Source organism: Theobroma umbraticum, unplaced genomic scaffold (assembly GCF_002168275.2).
Source record: "Theobroma umbraticum cultivar Fairchild unplaced genomic scaffold, ASM216827v3 scaffold_95.0, whole genome shotgun sequence".
NCBI lineage: Eukaryota > Viridiplantae > Streptophyta > Magnoliopsida > Malvales > Malvaceae > Theobroma > Theobroma umbraticum.
In genome coordinates this window covers 11788252-11807945 of record NW_018397257.1, presented here as the reverse complement: position 1 = coordinate 11807945, position 19694 = coordinate 11788252, and the positions used below count along the sequence as shown (strand labels likewise).

Sequence of the window (19694 nt, the reverse complement as noted above, 5' to 3'; positions counted from 1 at the left end):
TTCATGCATCTTCAGAAAATTATAAAATCCTATTTATATGCAAAAGATATCTCTTCTCAATAGAAACGTCTGTTTTCAACATAGCAATTGTATATTTTTCAATAAATATAATTTTTTAAAAAATCAAAGGACATTTGGCTTTTCAATTATTGTCGGTTCTTAGCGAAATGTTTGGTCTCTGGCTGTTTCCTGGCCATAAGTTTGTGTGGTTCCCTGTGTTCTTGAGGACATGACCTTTTCCAATCCAAATTTCTACTGTTTACCGACCTGGTACGTTTTCTGTTCTCTTCTGTTCTAGTCCTTGTTGCAATGCTTCATATCTGTCATTTTTTATTGTGGGCAGACCGTAATTGTGTGAACTTCTGAATCTGTTGTGTTCTCTTCTTGAACGTCTGTTGTTTTGCGGGAACTCTACTGAGATGGTTTGGCTGCTGTGCCTGGATTACCTTCTCCTGGCCTCATGGGTATTTCTATGATTAGTGTAAATACTGAATTTTTTCCGATTTCTGGGTGTCGGTAATTGTTGAATGGGGATATATTTTTGGTCAGTATCAAGACAGTCAGACGATTGTGTTTGCAGGGGGTGCAGTGTTTGTTCCAGCACACCCAGCCTTTCTTGTAAGCTGTACAGTTCCAATGAATATACACAGGCATTTTTTTTGGCCAATTGCATAATTCCATTGCAAACAGAAACATCCACGAACATGGCGAGTTCACTATCAAAAGTGAAGACCATTTTTGTTTTTTGGTTTCAAAACAAAGAGAAATAACAATCTCCACCTATTAATTGGGCTTCCTACAATTCTTCCTGATCTCACCGTGCGACCCGGTGAGCGGCTTGATATCTCCCATCTTGATCATTGCAGCGACGAAGTCGGAATTGAATGCCTTCGTGCTGCGGCCGTATTGTTTAACCAAGGAATCGGTGGATCCGCCATTGAACAGTACTTGGTCTGAATGGAGCAGGCCCTTTTTGTTCATGAGGTTCTGGAAGTATTTTTTGTCAAAACAATCAGGAGTTTGAACGTCTAGAGGTGCTAGATTGTCGTCCCCTGAGCCACTAGCACTCGGGCAGTTTCTTCGCCTACTCTCTGCGAATGAACTATCAATGTTCGTCTCATTGTATATGCGACTTCTGAAACTTGTGCACCTAGCCTTCCCAATTGTATGAGCCCCTACACCAACATGGAGCTATTTTTGTTAACCCAGAGATCCTAATTAAAGCCAAGAAAGAAACAAGAGATCATACCAGATAATGCAACCATGTCATCGGCTGAAAGACCTTGAACTCTGAATGAGGAGATGAGTGTGCTTAGATTAGAAGTAGGAGCAGGGATGAAACTGCCATTATTGGCAGCTGTAAAGTTGGCTGTCTTTGAATCCCGTCTTCCTAGTTTAACCTCCCAGCCTGGCCCTCCAAGCTGCAGCATAATTGATTGCTTTAAGTCATTAAAGTTATCTATTAGGACTGTCGGTACAACAAATTTTCAAGAATTTTCGGTAATAATATTCAAAGACAGTTCAATCTATTGAAGGGAATTTAATTATTTGGACCTTTTCCATTTTACTTACAAGAACAACAGAGTCCCGAGCTGCAATGGCTAAGATATCAGCACAGGAAACTATACCAGGGCAAACTTTCTCCACCTCGGACTTGATGTCATCAACAACATGAAATCCTCTCACGGAATTATTATTGGGAGCTGCGGTTTTCTCCCCTTTGAAAGAAGAAGTATCATCTAGGAGTATTGACCCATCACAGCCCTATCATCAAAACATTAAATAATAACCACATGAATATATACAATTCAAGATTGATTTTTCTGTAAACAAGCTGAAGCTTAATGAATGGAGGCTTCTGCCCATATGTGCCTTTACAGTTTCCATGGCTCATTAGTTGTTGGGTCTATTAGAGGACTTTTAGTTTTATTTTAGAGAATATATTCATTTGTTTAGATAATTGAAGCAGTTTGCAACTTTTTGGTAATTGCAATATTCTTTGATTCCTACTAATTAAGTTATATGTTTACATAGCAATGAGCAGTTCATGCAGCCGAATAACGATATAAAGTAAAAGAAGCACAGGCATGCCGCAGTTACATGCATACAACGCAGTAATAGAATAGCAGCAACTGTAGAAAAATCTATTGCAGAAAGACACGCAAGAGAAAAAATTACATTGACAAAACAGTCATGAAAGAATAATCGGACAAGAGAAGCTCCCATCCGGGGCTCTTTCGACACTGCAGACTTGACTACAGAGTTAACGGCAAAGAAGACTTTTGGACAGGATTTAGAATAGAAATTTGTGGTAAGGTGATGAGCGGAAGTGCTCCTCATGAAGAGCACAAGAACCGACATGACAATGACAGTGGAGGAAAGAGAGCAAGAAGAAGCCATTTTTTCTCTTTGAATAATTGACGAAATTAGCAGGGAAAAATATATGTGTAGAGGAGCGTGTTGGAGAAACATACCGCTGGCTCAAGGGTTATATAGAGGCAAAAACATAGCCCTTTGGCCTAGGGCAGGTAACCGAATCAGTAAGACCGATTCATGCACAAGACTAGATGTAAGGACATGGGCCAGCATTTATTTAAGACCTTGACTGTTGATAAGGATACTCCTACAAGGCTTATGTTTCAATATTTCTTTCTTCAGTTTTTTTAACATAAGTAACCAATGAACCTTAACAGTAGTTTCAACTATTAACAACTTAAGCCCTATGTGCTAATCATTTTCTTAGGAAATTGATCTTGAACCATTTGCTTGGGCCCTTGCTACCTAACTTAAATCTTCACAATTCTTTGGTTTGTTTCTATTTACAAAATAAACAAGGAAATCTAAACGCCAAATGCAATGTGTGGTTTGATAAGCTAATAGATGACATGGTGTAGGAGATGAGAGGGGAAACCATTGAATTCCTAATTGAGGTCGATATCAACCCGCTCAGGGTTTCCCTTTCTGTCCGAGTGTTAACTAGCTCTATGCCTAGCTGACCCTTGTATTCTGGGCCAAATGCGTAAAGCTCTCCTGATCAGTGGGTGCAAATGTATGGGCATTCCAGTATATTGACTTTGTAAGGCTGATCTGTACCACCGGTCATTCACTTCTTCAATGACGTCACCAGTTCTGGGCTCATCACATGGTGGTGGTGGATGTGATAGATTTCAAAGCTAGGGGGTCCATAGGTATGGTAGGCAGATTAGCCAGCCCAAATCAAGAGCTAGCAATTGAAAAGGACTATTCAGTAGCTAACCCTGTGGCTTTGCAATAAAGTATTGATTCGTCGCAAGTTTTGTTCGAGTTTTAATCTCTGTTGGATCGAGTATAAAGCAGACACCTCAAGAGCTAGATAATTAAGAAATAAATTGACTACTTAATGAGTAGTAAATTTTATCATATACATCTTTCCATCCTGCACTCAGCTAGATGGGGCAACACTGCCCCACCCAGACTCACACAGAACTCTAAGTAGTGCTAACAGTAACAGACTCAAGTTTCTGCCTTAACTCGTGAACAATAAGAACTTTAAACTGAAGTGAAGTGAGCCCCTGTTTCCAGGTTCTTGCACAATCTTGTGTTTAAGATTTGTCCCTTTTGGAGCTCAAGCATCGACATGCATATGACATCTTTTTTAATCTAAATAAAGAGGGAGAATAATTTGTCATTGCGAATACAATCTTACAGTTTTTTTTTTGTTTGGTTTTATCAGAAACGGTAGAAAGTACAGTTTTTCTTTGAAACTCTTACTATATCATCAAGCAAACAGGCTAGTCCTCCAATTATTGGAAATTTGAGCCAAACGCAAAAGAACACGTGGAATTCTAAACCAAAGAGATAAATTAATTAATTAGGCCTCCTGCAATTCTTCCTGATTTCACCACTCGATCCAGTGAGTGGCGTAATATCTCCCATCTTTATCATGGCAGTAACGAAGTCGGAATAGAATGTCTTGGTGTGGCTGCTGTATGTTTTAACCAATGAATCGGTGGATCCCCCATTGAAGAGTATCTGGTCTGAGTGGAGCAGACCCTTTTGGTTCAAGAGGTTTTGGAAGTAGTTTGTGTCAAAGGAATTTGGGGTCACCACGTCCAGAGGTGCAAGATTGTTGTCTCCCGAGCCGCTGGTTCTTGGACAGCTACTTTGCCTTGCCTTTGCAAATGAACTATCGATGTTCGTCTCATTGTATATGCGTGCTCTGAAAATTATGCACCTTGCCTTCCCAATTGTGTGTGCCCCTGGCAGCAGGAAGCGATTTAACTTAAGACAGCAAAGAGAAAAAGAACGTGAGAGAGACAAATTGAACTAGATACTAGGCTGAAATAAAAAGGCTTTGTACCAGATAATGCAACCATGTCCTTGGCAGAAAGACCTTTGGCTTGGAATCTATTGATGAGTTGGCTAAGGGTAGAAGTAGGAGGCGGGATGACACCACTATTGGCAGCAGAAAAGCTGGCGGTCTTTGAGTCCCTTCTTCCAAGCTTGACATCCCAGTCAGGTCCTCCAAGCTACAACAATCAAATTCAAATTTTTCTTGTAAAAAATCATACATTTTTCTGGGCTCTATGGTTAGGTGACTGATGACTAGTGTTCAAAACAAAAGTGAATGGATGTTGGACTCTTAATTCAACTTACTTACAATAACAACAGAGTCCCGAGCCGCAATGGCTAGGATATCTGCGCAGGAAACTACACCAGGACAAACTTTCTCCACCTTGGCCTTAATGTCATCAACAACATTAAACCCTCTAACGGAATTATTATTAGGACCCGCAGTTTTCTCCCCTTTGAAAGAAGAAGTATCGTCTAGGAGTATTGACCCATCACAGCCCTGCCATTAAACATCAGATATGAATAAATTAATACAAATAACAATTAAGATTTTCATTATAGTCATCGTTTTCTCAGTAAATCGATCCTCTCCCCTTTTTGAGTGTGTATTTCAATATTGATTCTGGCTTAATCTTAATGACTTAATTTGCCATGACATTTCCTGATACGATAACTTGTAGTTGTAGGGTCCAAGAATATATTCTCTTTTATCAGAAGAAACATGTGCATGGAACAAAAGATGCTTAGATCCACAAAGAATCATTCCAGCCAAAGTTCCAACGTCAATCTTCCGTTTAATAAAAGTTCTCTTTATTGATTATATTAAAAACATGTATGGGGTTAAACTTTTGACTTTATAATTTCGACATGAAACTCCACTATTAAATTGCAAGAAAAAAAATGAAGTACTTCAAGTCTAGTTGGCCAAGAATTAACACTGAGTAGACAAGTAACAAAATTAGTGTATCTCATGACAAAAAAACATTTAACATAAACTTGAGCTAGCTAGTTTGGAAATGAAAACAAAATGCAGCCTGCACGTTTACCACATTGATCATGCAAGTTATACAGACAATAAGGTGCAGGTGTATAAAGTTAGAGAGGCAGGGGAAATTACATTGACAAAACAGTCATGGAAGAACAAGCGGACGAGAGAAGCACCCATGCGGCGCTCTTTCGACACTGCGGATTGAACTGTAGACTTAACCGTGGAGAAGACCTTTGGACAGGATTTAGAGTAGAAATTTGTGGAGAGCTGAGCAGAAGTACTACTGCTCCCCATGATACAAAGCACAAGAACAAACATGAAAACGACACTAAAAGGAGGAGGAGGAGGAGGAGAAGCTCCCATTTTCTGAATATATATATTGTATTCGATAAAAGCAGAAGAAGGTGATAAAGTGCAGAGGAGTACGGGTGTTTAGAGCATGCACGGTTGGTAGTATTAGCTACTAAGGTTATATATATATATATATATAGGCCAAAACACGGGGTCGGACTGCACCGTGACACCAGCAGGTCACCTAATCTTTAAGACTAGGAGCATGCATGACTTTGGAATTTAGGAGATGGTCAGAAAAAAAATTAAGACCTTGATTGATAAAGCTAACAGGGCACATTAAAAAGCATATGCCCCAAATTACTAATTCATGAGACTTATCAAAGAGTTGGTATGGTGACTATCCAATTGTCAAACACGTTGGGGTCCATTGTGATATAAACGCCTTTTAAATATTCGCTTTTGTTGAAGACGCCATGCAAGATTAGACGAGGAAACCACCCATAGGGGGACTGATTGACCATTCAAAATGTTCTTATCTGGCCAGGTAATCCTTGGCTTTATGATAAATGTTGACGTTTCACGCACATGTTTAATGTTCAGTTTTTTTATCTATTCCACTTGAGAGTTGATGTTGAAAAGGGCTGCAAAGATACTTGATAGTTCATCGAAAATTGACTCTGTTAATTAACGGATTTTGCTATTGATTATGGAAGCTTAAACAGTTATTTGCGGTCTCAATGTGTAAGGTGGTGAAGTTGGGTCATTTTGGCAGGAAAGAATGCCTCTCGCTTATACCTGTTGTACTTTAGGAGCAACATGGGAACAACTTCCCTTGAAAAATAGGAACTATGACATTAACAGTCTTTTTTACTGGTTATTTCCAAGCTGAAAATCCTTCACCTAACTAAATTCCATTATTAATCCCACTTTCTGTTCGGCTTACCAAACCAACACCTACTTAAACGAGCTGACTTATCACTAGATTGAGAAAGGACGACCAACAGAACAGAAAATCAAATTAAGATTATCATGCTGATCAATGAATCTACTTTTTCAACACCATCATCAAATTAATGGCAGCTTCTGATCTCCAACTTGAGCTCTTAATCTCTGTTCATTTTCTCTTATTGGTTAATTTGATACGAGTCATTGTGTACCCTTGTTTACACCAAGTGAACTTGCACGATTATCTCTGTCAGTGTCGTGAATCATTGCAGGCAAAAGTTTTCTGGCTGGTTTCTCTTTACCCTTCACTTTTACCCTTTTTTGGGTCAAAGCCTCTTGTCACATCGGTAAAGCTGGATTCTCTGTTCATAAAGTTGCTAGTCACTTTTCAGCTAAATTTGAAACGTGTACATGCCCCACAAATTTTAACGCAAGTTAAACTCTTACCTATATTATGTAGTCCCAGCCCTTTATGATTAAAGTTCCCTAGGTTTGATTCTCAGAAAAGAGGCTTTTCTTTCTCCGTTTAATGTCTCGGACATCAATTTCATCCCATTTCTGGCTGATCTTCTTTCTTCCATGGCTGCCGCCCTCGCTTTAATTGCCTGGAAAAGTTCAAATTGGAAACTTGTTTGTATATCTGTCTTCTTTGTATTAAACAAAACAAAAATACTTTAGGACTCTACATCGATCCTATCTATATAGTTTTAAAGAAAACATTAATTAATCCTTCCGATTTTAGTTAATTAGTATGAGCATTATCTGATCTATAATTAGTTATATAACAGGTGAGGGAAAACGTGAATATCACGCTATTTCTTCTAAGTCCAGTGTGATGCCCTTCTAAGGTGGGAGTCTCACTGATGAATATCATTGAAAGTAAGTATAGAAATATTCGACCAAAATTTGACTTTAAGCAAAGTGTTGTATAATTCAATCCTTACTAATATTCACCAACAAAATGTTTCTGCCGAAAAATGCCTACCCAGTCCAGGTGCTTCAGAAAGAATCCTATTTCCTTCTCTATTATTGTTTCTAATATAGCAGGAGAATCGACAAAAAACATTAAACATTAAATTAATCCATAACCATGTATAGCTCTTAATTTGTTTTCGGGAATCACAATAAATGCTTGAATCTAACACTTTTTTCTGTTGTTATTGCCAAATTCGTAGTCCTTAACTCTGCCCTTCTTATTTTCCATCCGTTCAAGATTCCCAGCAGCAAATTGATTGTCATTTACCCTTTGACAAGGAAGTTCCCTCGTCACCATCAGAATAAGATGCATGCATGAATAATTTAATTGCTGAGATAAACTATACACAGTAAGTATTCTATATTCCAGTTATATCAAATCAAAGATATATTATATGTCCCATCTCTCCATCTCTCTCTCTCTCTTTATATATATATATATACTGTTAAATTTCTTCATTTTCTTACACAATTAATTAACTTGTAAAAGTAGATAATAACCTTCAAATTTCTTGTTATTGCAATGATGCAGGCCATTGGGTGACAGAATCTAAATTTTGACAAAGATAAGGTAACAAATTAAAATAAGGACAATATAATAAAGGAAAATAAAGAGATAAGCTTACTTGCAAATTAGTGCAGTTGCTAGTAAATTTCGGTACTGAAAGGGAATACTACCGAATTTTATCTAGTTCTTCCCAAGGTGAGTTATTGCAGCTATATATAAAATAAAAAACTAGTGACATGACTTGAAATTTGAGCAGAGATGTCTGCTTAAGATTCAAATGTACAACATCTCAGTTATGACCAATACAGTTGAATCCATCTGCATGCCATTCGGTCCACACATATGTCTGATCATAATCTATCCAACTGTCTCCTTCGGGAGGGAGAGCATGCAGTGGTACTACTCGACTTGGATTAGATTCATGACTTTTTTCCGGGGATTCCAGAAGGGTAGAAAGCCAATTTCCTGTTTGAGTAATTGGACCCTTGAGCTATAAATACACTATTTCTGGTTGAATATTCTTTAATTCCAAGGAAAAAGTTTCAAGCTATCTCAATACCAATCATGAGTTGCATGCCATTGCTGCTTTGCTTGTTCTCTAGTTATATCCAGTTTCTTCTACTTGATTCCGACGTGATACGTTACGTGAAGATTTTAAATTCAAATTTTGGTATTTTCTTTATTATAAAGTTCGCTTGATTGCTGAACAATAATACCTCATCAGAAGAAAATTTGTGATGCCATTGACGGTACTTTTTCTTCATTTGTTGCAGTAATTAGACTCGTACAGTAATTTTGAATTTTCTTCTGACGTAGTTAGTACTAGTTAATAAGTTAATGCTTTTAGTGTTTACAAGATATCTCACCGACATAAGACAATTTTTAAGATTAAAAATTTTAATTCCGTTGACTTGAAAATATTTTATATTTATTTTTTGCATAATGTTGAAAAGTTCTATGACAAAATACAAAACTCATAATAGTAAATTAAAATGGGCTTGGGCTTGGGTTGGGTTTTCAGGATCCCTTGTCGGACTAAGCACGGTGAAGGTGTCAAGTCCAATCTTCAATCCAGCCTGGGCCCAATGACGCAGAGACAAAGATTTGGCAGTCGACAGAGCAAACAACACAGGCTGGTGAAAGAAACGCGAGAAATGCAAACTCACCAGCTCAGTCAGAGCCAATGTACTCAACGCAGCTTCCACAGGCTCGTGGCCGCGTGCTGTCATCATCGGAGATACACAAATCCCAATCCGGGTCAGGAGACCTTGAATCCTGTCTGCTCCAAATCTACCACCATCACCACCAAAACTCCCTGACGCTCCGGGATCAGACAGGTCGGTTTCTTTTCTCACTTTCTTATCCCCTGTTTTGGTTACTTCCCCCACGAAATTAAGAATTGAAGAACTTGTTCATTGTATTTAATTGATTAAAGGGATTGGGGTTGATTGGAACAGAGAAAGCGAAGAAAGATGCAATTAAGAAGGCCGGGAGGGTGTCGGATTTGTTGGTGGATGCTGTGAATGGAGGGGTACAAGAGACCTTCATGAACGAGAAGCGAATTGAGCTGGAGATTCGAGCATTGACTGCAACCGTTGGTCGCTTCATGAAGCAGACTGATCAATGGCTCGCTGCTAGTCACGCTATTAACACCGCTGTTAAGGTTTACCATGTTTCCCTTTCCCTGATCTGATCAAAGATGATAACTTGTTATTGTATTTTGATTGTCCTTTACCTTCAAATTCAATTCCTGGAGTCCTGGAGGACTTTTTGTTTGTTGCCATGCTTTTGATTAGCTGAAAATTGCAATTTGGCATGTTCCATGTTTGTTTCAGGAAATTGGGGACTTTGAGAACTGGATGAAGAGCATGGATTTTGATTGTAAGAGCATCAACACAGCAATCCGCAACATCCACCAACAATGACATGATCATTTGATTTCTCGAGTTACTGTCAATCAAATCCAAATTTGGTATAATCACATTCACAGTTGGCAATGGTTATCTGATGTACCCCATTTTGTAATAGTTGAAGAGTTCTCATTAATGCAAGCTTGATGTCAACTATTCCTTGCAGAATTGTAGAGCTTTGTAATTTTCTCAATGAAATTTGTGGGTTTTAATTACTGAAATTTTAGTTAACGCAATTTATATCTATCCAATGTTAGTCCCATCATCTTTTTCGAGTTATTTTACTAAAATTTGATGACAAAACACAGGGTGTATATATCATTAACAAAATCACTCCAAATAGACCAAAAGACGTGAATATAGTGACGAATACACGGAGAGATTATGAAGTTGGTGTATAAATAAGATAGATTAATTTATTAATATTTGTCTGATAACGTTTGAGAGCCAATGAAAGGCAGTTTGGTGATATAGTCTTTGTGAAATACACTTAAAAAAGTGAAAAGAAAAAGAAAAAAATCACAACCCACAATTATATAGTAGTAATAGTTATTAGCCGAAATTCGTAGCAGAAGAAGAAGCTGATACAAATGGCGAACGCGCTTTTTTGATCAGTTCACCTTCCTGCAATTAGTGCGAATTTCCCCATTGGTTCCTGTCAACGGGCTAAGGTTCCCCATTTTCACCATAGCATCACCAAAATCAGCGTAAAAGGTGATGGGGTTGTTGCTGTACGCAGTGACCTGAGAGTCCACGGAGCCCCCGTTGAAGAGCTGTTGGTCTGAATGAAGCAGGCCCTTCTTGTTAACCAAGTTCTTGAAATAAGCATTGTCGAATACTACTGGGGAAGTAACATCCAGGGAAGAGAGGTCGTCACCGCCGCCTGATCTGGGACAGTTTGATTGAACTGATTTCGCAAACGCTGAATCTATGTTCGTCTCATTGTAGATTCGGTTTCGAAACAGCAAACACCTGGCTTGGCCAGTGGTATGAGCTCCTGTTTCCGAAAGTTCCCAAATAAATCATGCAATAGTTTCTGATTAGAACAAGTGAAAAATCTACGCATGCATTTGGATGAGATCATGTTCAATCATTTTAATCATGTAATCGGAGAAAGTTTTACCTGAGAGAGCAACCATTTCTTTTGCAGTGAACCCTTTGTTGGAGAATACTGATATAAGTTCGTCGAGGTTCATCAGTGGGGAAGCAAGGTCTGTATTTGCATTGCTGAAACTTGCTGTGGTCGAGTCTCTTCTGCCTAATTGAACAGTCCAAGATGGCCCGCCTAGCTGGTGAAAATAAAAGACAATATAAATTATTAGTAATCATATGCATAGAACAAACTATTCTGTTCATCTCTTTCTCTGGCCTCTCCTTCAACTTACTGCAACGACAGAATCCCTGGCAGTGACTGCGAGAAGATCGGCACAAGAAACAACACCAGGGCAGATGCTCTCTACTTGAGTTTTGATGGCATCGATCACTTCGAAACCTCTTAGGGAATTAGCATTAGGGGCTGCACTCTTTTCCCCGGTGAAATTGGAAGAGTCATCATCATCAAGCAGTACAGAAGCATCACAACCCTGTTGGAGACACATACAAATTCAGCAGACAATGACTAAAAAGCAGAATTTAGAGTAATAGTTTGTAATCTTGAATGAGTCTTTTCTACTTCTGCATGCATGCAGACTTTGTTGATGATTATCTTTTTTTCCTTAATATTAGAAATATTGCTTCGAATTCACTGCAAATTTACTTTTCATCTCGAGTCAATCCTTTTATAATCTCTTTACGATGGTACTACGTTTTTACATAATAAAGTATCTATCCAACAAATTATAAACATAAACTTGCTTATAATTCAAAATGTGCGCATGAGAGAGAGGAAAGGGGAGGGAACATGCATTAACAAAACAGTCATGGAAATGGAGACGGAGCAAAGAAGCTCCCATGCGAGACTCCTTCGCTACTGCACCGTAAACTGCACCTCTGATGACAGAGAGAGCTCTCGGGCATGTCTTCGCATAGTAGTTAGATGATAATTGTGCAGAGCACGACCCGGTAAAGATTAACATCACAAAGAACCAGAGTCTTAAACAATGCGACTGAAACGCCATGACAAGAAAGGAGAGAGAACTCTTAGCTAACTGATGTAGAGAGCTTGTGTTTTCTGTATGACAGTGCTTGATTTGCAAAGCTGAATATATAGAGAAGAACTTTGCAGGAATGTCAAATGTTTCACCATCTAATGTCAAAATCTGATTAAAATAAACAAGAACTAAAGGATATGGTAAACAAGATACAGCCCTAAAAAGCGCTCATTAACCGTGGAAATCCCACTTCCTCGATCAGAAGCCATTTCAGAAAAGCGTAGGCTCTACTTGCACTAATTGCTAGCTTCCGTAGCTACAAATCAAGCCCATGAAAAGTCCAAAATCAGTTAAAAATAAATCAGGGTCTATCAATTTTTTTATGCTAAAATAGTTGGAACTTCGATTAGGTGAGTAAATTACTTGTCTTGCATACAGGTTGATGGATATAAAATGTCGTTGAGGGCATACACCGATACAAAATATACAACACCAGGAAAGATATACCAGTAATAATTAACTCCCTTCAGTCTTATCTCATCTGCATTGACTAATCGTTTGCAAACATTTTCCCTTCTTGGTTGCTGTTATTGGTGTGGTTGGGTGTGAACAAAATGGTCATCAGGAATCTACAAAAAGTCAGAGGCTGTCAGGCTGATGTCGTGAGTCCGTTCTTAACTTAGTAAGTAGAATGGGATCTTTTGCAAATTCGCCGAACTTAAGAATCTTCTGCACTTGGACCTTAAAGGTCTTTGACAGGGTTTGTCAAAGTATAAGAATCATCACTTGAAGGAAAAGAAAGACACGAGTCCAAAATATTCATATTGAACTTATTATGAAGAGAGATACAATCAAGATGTCCTAATCTTTACATTTCCCTCTGAATCTAGGTATGTTGACAATATGGAATGACTAATGTTTTGGCATGAGTCAAAGTAGAATACAAGAAAAACGAGGAATTTGCAGCCAAAATGGATGATTTTTATGGACTCCTTGAGCCTAGGCTCAGGAACCACGAGGAAAGGGAAGAAAAGTGGAGGGAGAGAGAGGAGAATGGGTAAAAAGGAAAAGTTAGGTTCTGCTTCTTTGAATTAGTTGTACAAAAAGGAAATATGAAAGGAATTAGCTAGTGCATTAATCAACATTGTTAGATTAATGAGTGAAGAACTAAAGAAATGTTAGCTTAATGTATAATTTCTTTTCTATATACTTTTTACACGTCAACTTCTGATGGCTTTGTTGATTACTCTACTCTGGTAATATTTCACATATCAAAAGCTGTGGTACTCCTACACATTAAAAACTTTATTTTGGAAAAAGAATTTATATTTCCCTTGTTTGGGACAAACCTTGCTCCCCATGCAGTACACCTAGCTAGGGGTGAAAAAAAATAAAGCTAAACAGAAAGCAATCTAACAGTACTTCCATTGCTATCCAAGATCAAACAGCTTTATGACTAATCGCGATCCTACATTAACCTAATCTTCTTCCTGCTTTTAATTTCGAATGATAAAGGGCCCTTCAAAAATGAGCTTTCCAAACAGGCTCTACACCATAATTTTATGGAAACATTCAGAACACAAACTTTTCTTCCTCTGCTCCAACTGATGGCACTCCATCTCCCATCTCTCTTACAGCTGTTGCCACTGAATCACTTATGCCAAGCAGATACTGCAAACGGGATAATTTTTCAGAAGCAGGATTACTTTTTGCATATATACTAAAAATATCAGCTAGCTCCTCTGGCACCTCCCATGACAATGGCTCAGATGGCACAGCCTTGTCACAAGCTAGCATGTCGTTAAGTGAAGAAACCTGCAAAAGCAGCAACAAAGCATTTAGGACCTAGGCATTAATTGACCATATTACAAACACAAGTTGCCAACAAACACTATTGACCATATGAACCAAGTTTCAAGGTCCCTTACCACTCCCTGATGATTTCTCTGCCTTAGCAGTGCCACAGCTTGAATAAGTGAATTGGACAATCTAGTCCGTGCAAGATCATGAACAACCCCTTTGGCCTTCTGAGAATTAACCTTGAGATCTGTCGGGATTTTCTCATAGACTTCTTCTTCATCAAACTCTCCAGTGCCTGATGAGAAAATCTCATCTACAGTTTTTTTGAAGAGGTTTTCTCGCAAGCTCTCTGATATCATGTTGTCTAAATCAACACCTGCTTCCTTGAGTTCTCTTATCTGCTTAATATTGAGTCTCCCTTGACCAATTGCTGTTTCAATGGCAGCTGCCATTTTGGTAGTTGTTATGCTCTTTATTACTTTTTGTGCATACGGTCCAGGCAAGCCAACATTCTTCTGCAGCTCATTGAGCTGCTCAACCCTAGCCTTCGTTAACTGTCCATCAGCTAAAATCACCTCAGCTTGTTGCCTAAAAGCCTGCTCTGCCAAACTCCGATGGACTTCCACTGTCTCCTTGTCCGTCAAACCAAGGATCCCACCAAGCTGATTTAGGAAAACATACTCTGAATCATCCTTTTTTGTGGTTATCTGAGCACCAAAAGGAATCCTTGTGACTTCTCCTGTCAGACAATATAGCAAGTATGTTTTGTAAAGGTCCATACGGTCTCTTTCAGAGAGGTCATCTTTAAGAGTTATCTCTGTTTGGCCTGGCTTGCCCATCTTTGCAGTAAGTTCCTTGTTAGGTCTTATTTTCCTAAGTGTCTGAAGGGATTCCCATTCATCATCCACATAAAGTTTTTCCACTTCTTCTTTAACAGGTTCTTCTGTTGGAGCATCAGAAGATTCTCCTTTAATGTCTGCCACCAATTCCGTGACAACTAAGGTGTTGAAAGCAATCATCTTCTTAAGTTCTTTTGCAGACTCTGTGCGATTCTCAGCTGATCGAGACCGTTTCACATAATTTAAGAAAATTTTACGGACCTGAGCATATAGCATGGAAATGATTTCAAGCAGAGAGAAAGATGTTAACCTCAAAATGAATTTTAACCTATGAAAAATAACCATGGACACAAAGCAATTACAGTATACTCACAGCCTTGCTGGCAATAGACATAGCAGCTTCTCTTGTTAATCGCAAACCATGAGCAGCTTTCCTCACAGCTTTCCTAACATCAGCATCATAGCCATCAACACCAGCAGCAATTGCATCCTTCACAGCCTGAAGTGATAATTTATAATTGGAAAAAAGAAAAAAGCGGTCAGCAATAAGACACAGCTAACCACATCAACTACATTTGGTTCCAATAATCCATGTGAGATTTTTCTTTGTCCCCACTTATGAATATTCAGGCCAAATTAGTTCTCACACGGCAAAATGATATAAAGGCAAAAGAGAAACCATTTTACCTTCTCAAACAAACTGCCACATATGTCTGAGTGAGCTGCATCCACAGTTTGCTGAGGAATGCACAGCATCACTCGTACCTTTAGCAATGCAGCAACATCCTTTTCATCCAGCTCCCCATCAGCTACACATTGTTGAAGCTTTTTCCGGTAGATTTCTTGAAAAGAGAAATAGACATATCAGACACTCCAAAATACATATTATGGTTGCTTTTCAAAAAAAATATACATATTATGGTTAAAACCTGAAAAATAATATCCTAAAAGGGAAGACCAAAATTCTCAATCTTTTTCTTTTTCCCAGTCCTGCTTATATACCTTCATGGATCTCACTAGCCTTTTGTGGATCAAAGTGCAACTCTTCACAAAGATTTTGGAGGAAGGCTGCCTTGCTGTCTGCCATCTCTAGATCACCGCTCTGGAAAACCTCTGAAAGCCGTTTCTGATATACTTTTGACGTAACATCAAGTATGATAGATTCAGCTTCTTTATTACCCAAACCAAGTATGTTCCTCAATTGGTTCAATGCAGTAAGCTAAAAGTTGGCAAGAGAAAACAAAAGAAACAAGCATTAGACAACAATGTGTTGTGAATTACAAAGATAACACATCAAAACCAAGTAAACAAAGACAACGAACAAAGAATAAAAAAATGCAGTAAGAAATGGTTTTACATTGACGAAAAGCTAGTTCTCTCTGTCACTAGGAGCAAAAAATAAGACTCTTATCAGGAGGTTTATCTGCTAATAAGTTTACAGTTTTCATGCAGTCAAAATGCAAAAGCTAAGTCAACAAAAAGTTGACACGGGATTTAGTTTCCACAATATTGGCAGCTATATAGAGCACAATGGGAGAGAAGCCTCCTAGATTTGATGCAGTTAGGTTAATCATGAGGTGGGAATGACAAAGATCAAAGGGAGGCAACCAGTTCAATAGCAGGACAATAAACTATTAGTCTATAGGTGGATCTTCATGGCAATTTGCTTTGATATGCTATGGAAATAGAGAAGCAAACATTTCGGAACTATATTCTTGATATTTTAAAGATTGTCAGAACCTTCATTTTTTTCAGACTAGCAATAAATCAGAAAGACGAAGTTACAAAAACAACAATAAACTAGCTACTTCTACCAATAGAGTAATGACACTACAAAAGAAAAGCTTCTAGAAATTTCAAACGAAATAAACATTGATAGTAGAGTTTTCACACAACCTACTTGACATTTTCATTCCTTAACATAATATGGGCCATTTCAATTAGTAGACGTTAAGAGCATTCACTTTTCTTCCATTAATAAGCTTAAAATGAGATAATAAAATCACTCTGGCTATATCATATAAGAATTTTTCTCCACGCATGCTAATGTTACTGCCAATAATAAACAACTTAAAACAAATTAGACATAATGCTTCAGCAAATGTAACAACTGCTTTAAGAAAGGGATTTGCTGATGTTCATCGGACCTCTAACCTATTAAGACCAACCGTGAGCAAGTTGAACAGGAAGATAGAAAGACGAAATTTAATTACCTTATTCTTTTCCAAGCGACCACCAGATAAAGAATCTGTTACATAAGCTCTGTAAAGGAGCTTCAAGTCATCCATCTTTCTGTCACTATCATACTCACCACCTAAGCCAAGGATAATTAATGCTAGTTAGCGGTTTTAGTTTTGACATGCTCAAACCTCAGTATCATAAACATTAAAACATAGCTGTTAAACCTGGACTCGATCATCAATAAAACTTGGTAAAAAACAGATTTGCCCACTCAGTTTTAAACAACACCAGGCAGAACCTAAACCAATTGACTCATTTTTATTTTATACTTTAAGTAATCAAAATTTTCAGCACTATTGACAACGTCTAATAGCATGCATGAGATCAAAGGACCAGGAAGCACACCAACTAGAGACACAGGACCAACTCCACGAGCAAAACGATCTGCATCTGAATGGTTACTCAAAGAGATAAGCAAATCATTGAATGCCAATATCTTATCAAGCTCTTCCACTGCTTGCTTGACTCCACCACTGAAAAACCTTATTTCATTAGTTGAGCAAATGTATGAAATGTAAAAATTTTATATATTTTATGGTAAGGACAAAAGATTCATAGTTAGAAGCTAATGCAAACATATATGAACACATTTAAACATCATCCGTAAGGAAAATTTTCTGAAGCAAAAATATAAGCTGCATTTGAGTCTAGGAATTGCTAATCATACACAGTTCTTGTCCTAGACTTCAGTATGTTGAGTGCCACGGAAATATTTTCCTCCACCAGCTTTCTTTTGTGCTCCATCAATAGATCCTTTGCAAGCTACACATAGTAAAGCAATCATATTAAGAAACAATTACAAACCAATTACACCAATGCCAAAAAGAGTGAAAAGTATACCTCATCAGAAAGTTTGTACTTAAGTTGTGCTTCTCTAAGGGAGACAAGCAATTCCACATCGACATCTGAATATAAATATTTTAAACTCTATTAATAGGATTTAAGACATTGCACAAGAACATTAATCACACAAGCAGCTCAGTTTCTAAATTGTTATAAGATTCACTACAAAAGGAACATCCATGCATTACCTCTTCCAACGGAACTTAACTTGGAAGCATACAACTGCTTGGCATTGTCACGGATAGCAATTTCAACCTGAATACATAAAAAGTATGTATTAGTAACTTATTACTAGGTTTTATGAAAAAGTATGAATTTATCATCATATTTTCAAAAGTTAAAATGGCAGGGCTGCATTCGTGATGCCAAAATAGAGCAATATAACAAAGTTCATACAGAGAGTATAACAAATAACTGTCAATGAAGCCTTGCAAAATAATGGTGGACAAGTACCTGTGCATCAGTAACCTTAAAAACACGCTTCCAAGGCAAAAGGAAAGTTGATGCATCTCCAAAAACTAAAGTTGAAACATAAATTAGCTTCTGAAATGCCTGCACTGGAGAGACATTAATGATGGTCAAGCTCCATATGTGGATTACATACTAAGTTTCTAATTCATAATTACAAACATGCATAAACACAACTGACTTACCCGTCTCTGCTCTAAATCACCGTCACGGTCTCCTGTCTCGAGCCTTTGCCTAAAGATTCGCCTACCAATCTAGAAACCAATATCAAAAGAACCATTTTCAAGAAATATATACCACAAACATATTCATAGAGGGAACAACACCAAGGGTACCTCCATATGCATGGAAGCTGCATCTGGTTCATCAATGCCTAACGCATTTTTAAAGCTGATTATAGTTTCAACTTCATCCCCTCTAAGGCCTTCACTTCCAGAGGGAAGGACAGAAGATACAAACCTAAATAGAAAATTAAAGAGTATAAACTAAATATTAACCATAAATGATTCAAAACCAACCCTCGCAATGACAAATTTTCTCCAAGTTACAAGAAAACTAATTAAATCGCAGTTAACTTACCGACAGTAAAGATCACAAAGCTCCAAGTTAAATGCCTCATCCTGCTGGCTCACTCCGTATCTGAGTTATTTTAACATCGAAAGTTTGAATCTTTTCGAGTAAATCTCAAAAAATTTGGTGAGCATAACCCAAACTTACTTTTTGGCAATGTTTTCAATATCTTCTTTCCGACGGCCTCGGGGCCATCGCAGCCGGCTACATAATTAGCAAACTAACTGCCGCAACTTCCGGAACAGCTGCGTTCACAGCATAGGCAGCAGCTCCACCAGCTGCACCGAGAATCGCTGCTCCACCCAACGCGGCATTCCTGTTCCCACCCAACCGGAGCCCGATACCGTATCCTGCGGCAAGAGCTCCAGCGAAGATGACAGCAGAAGTCGCTACTCTGAGTGGCGGCGACAATTTCTGAACCACCGGTTGGATGCCGGTAAGCTCCTTCGGGCCTCCGAAAATGTCGGGGGCGGTCGGGGTGGTTGCTGTCGTTTCGGTCGATGAAGTGGACGTAGGGGATTGGTCATCATGGAGATTGAGTTGCGCGGAAGGAGACCCTGTAACGTCGTCGTCTGGGGAGGGAATTAGGGGTGAAACCGAAGGGAGGGAAGGAAACAAGAGGGCCAGGTCGAGAGGAAGGAGGGGCAGTGAGAAGAGATGGATTCATGGCTCCCTCCACTCCAAGGAAGAAGACGATTTTGGGTTGGGGTTGGAACGGAGGTTTGGGTGCGCGTGGGTGCGGGTGCGGGTGCGGGTGCGCTGGGGGCTTATAGGGTTTAACGAACTGGAGGAAGAGGATAGGGAGAAGGATAGAGTTTGACACATGCGACAACTTCGAGACAAGCTTCTTTAAACAAAAGCCTGTGATAGAAAGGTCAACGACACCGTTTT

General features: G+C 38.6%; 5 protein-coding genes across 5 annotated transcripts; 1 reads left to right on the top strand and 4 right to left on the bottom strand.

Moving 5' to 3' along the window:
• Positions 1-156: 156 nt before the first annotated feature.
• Positions 157-2467, bottom strand: LOC110412157 (peroxidase 4-like). Its single transcript, XM_021422628.2, has 4 exons — positions 2179-2467; positions 1573-1764; positions 1250-1421; positions 157-1175 (listed from the first exon to the last, which is right to left on the bottom strand). Exons 1-4 carry the CDS (start codon positions 2398-2400, stop codon positions 784-786), a joined length of 978 nt encoding a protein of 325 aa, XP_021278303.2. The 5' UTR covers positions 2401-2467; the 3' UTR covers positions 157-783.
• A 1287-nt stretch (positions 2468-3754) lies between these two features.
• LOC110412158 (peroxidase 4-like) lies at positions 3755-5877 on the bottom strand. Its single transcript, XM_021422631.2, has 4 exons — positions 5450-5877; positions 4640-4831; positions 4340-4508; positions 3755-4238 (listed from the first exon to the last, which is right to left on the bottom strand). The coding sequence occupies exons 1-4, from the start codon at positions 5681-5683 to the stop codon at positions 3847-3849; spliced, it is 987 nt and encodes a 328-aa protein (XP_021278306.1). The 5' UTR covers positions 5684-5877; the 3' UTR covers positions 3755-3846.
• A 3282-nt stretch (positions 5878-9159) lies between these two features.
• On the top strand, positions 9160-10167 carry BLOS1 (GCN5L1 family protein). Its single transcript, XM_021422633.1, has 3 exons — positions 9160-9379; positions 9500-9705; positions 9878-10167. Exons 1-3 carry the CDS (start codon positions 9226-9228, stop codon positions 9965-9967), a joined length of 450 nt encoding a protein of 149 aa, XP_021278308.1. The 5' UTR covers positions 9160-9225; the 3' UTR covers positions 9968-10167.
• Positions 10168-10302: 135 nt separating this feature from the next.
• LOC110412159 (cationic peroxidase 1-like) lies at positions 10303-12353 on the bottom strand. Its single transcript, XM_021422632.2, has 4 exons — positions 11857-12353; positions 11338-11535; positions 11076-11241; positions 10303-10949 (listed from the first exon to the last, which is right to left on the bottom strand). The coding sequence occupies exons 1-4, from the start codon at positions 12067-12069 to the stop codon at positions 10564-10566; spliced, it is 963 nt and encodes a 320-aa protein (XP_021278307.1). The 5' UTR covers positions 12070-12353; the 3' UTR covers positions 10303-10563.
• A 973-nt stretch (positions 12354-13326) lies between these two features.
• On the bottom strand, positions 13327-19638 carry TIC110 (translocon at the inner envelope membrane of chloroplasts 110). The gene is given in 18 exon segments (XM_021422220.2): positions 13327-13857; positions 13971-14942; positions 15055-15180; positions 15369-15523; positions 15684-15900; positions 16895-16995; positions 17268-17395; positions 17590-17684; positions 17763-17827; positions 17954-18020; positions 18219-18317; positions 18419-18487; positions 18569-18692; positions 18813-18872; positions 18951-18981; positions 18984-19019; positions 19022-19331; positions 19333-19638. Coding segments are annotated over 18 exon segments (3036 nt in total). The 5' UTR covers positions 19471-19638; the 3' UTR covers positions 13327-13614.
• Positions 19639-19694: the final 56 nt, after the last annotated feature.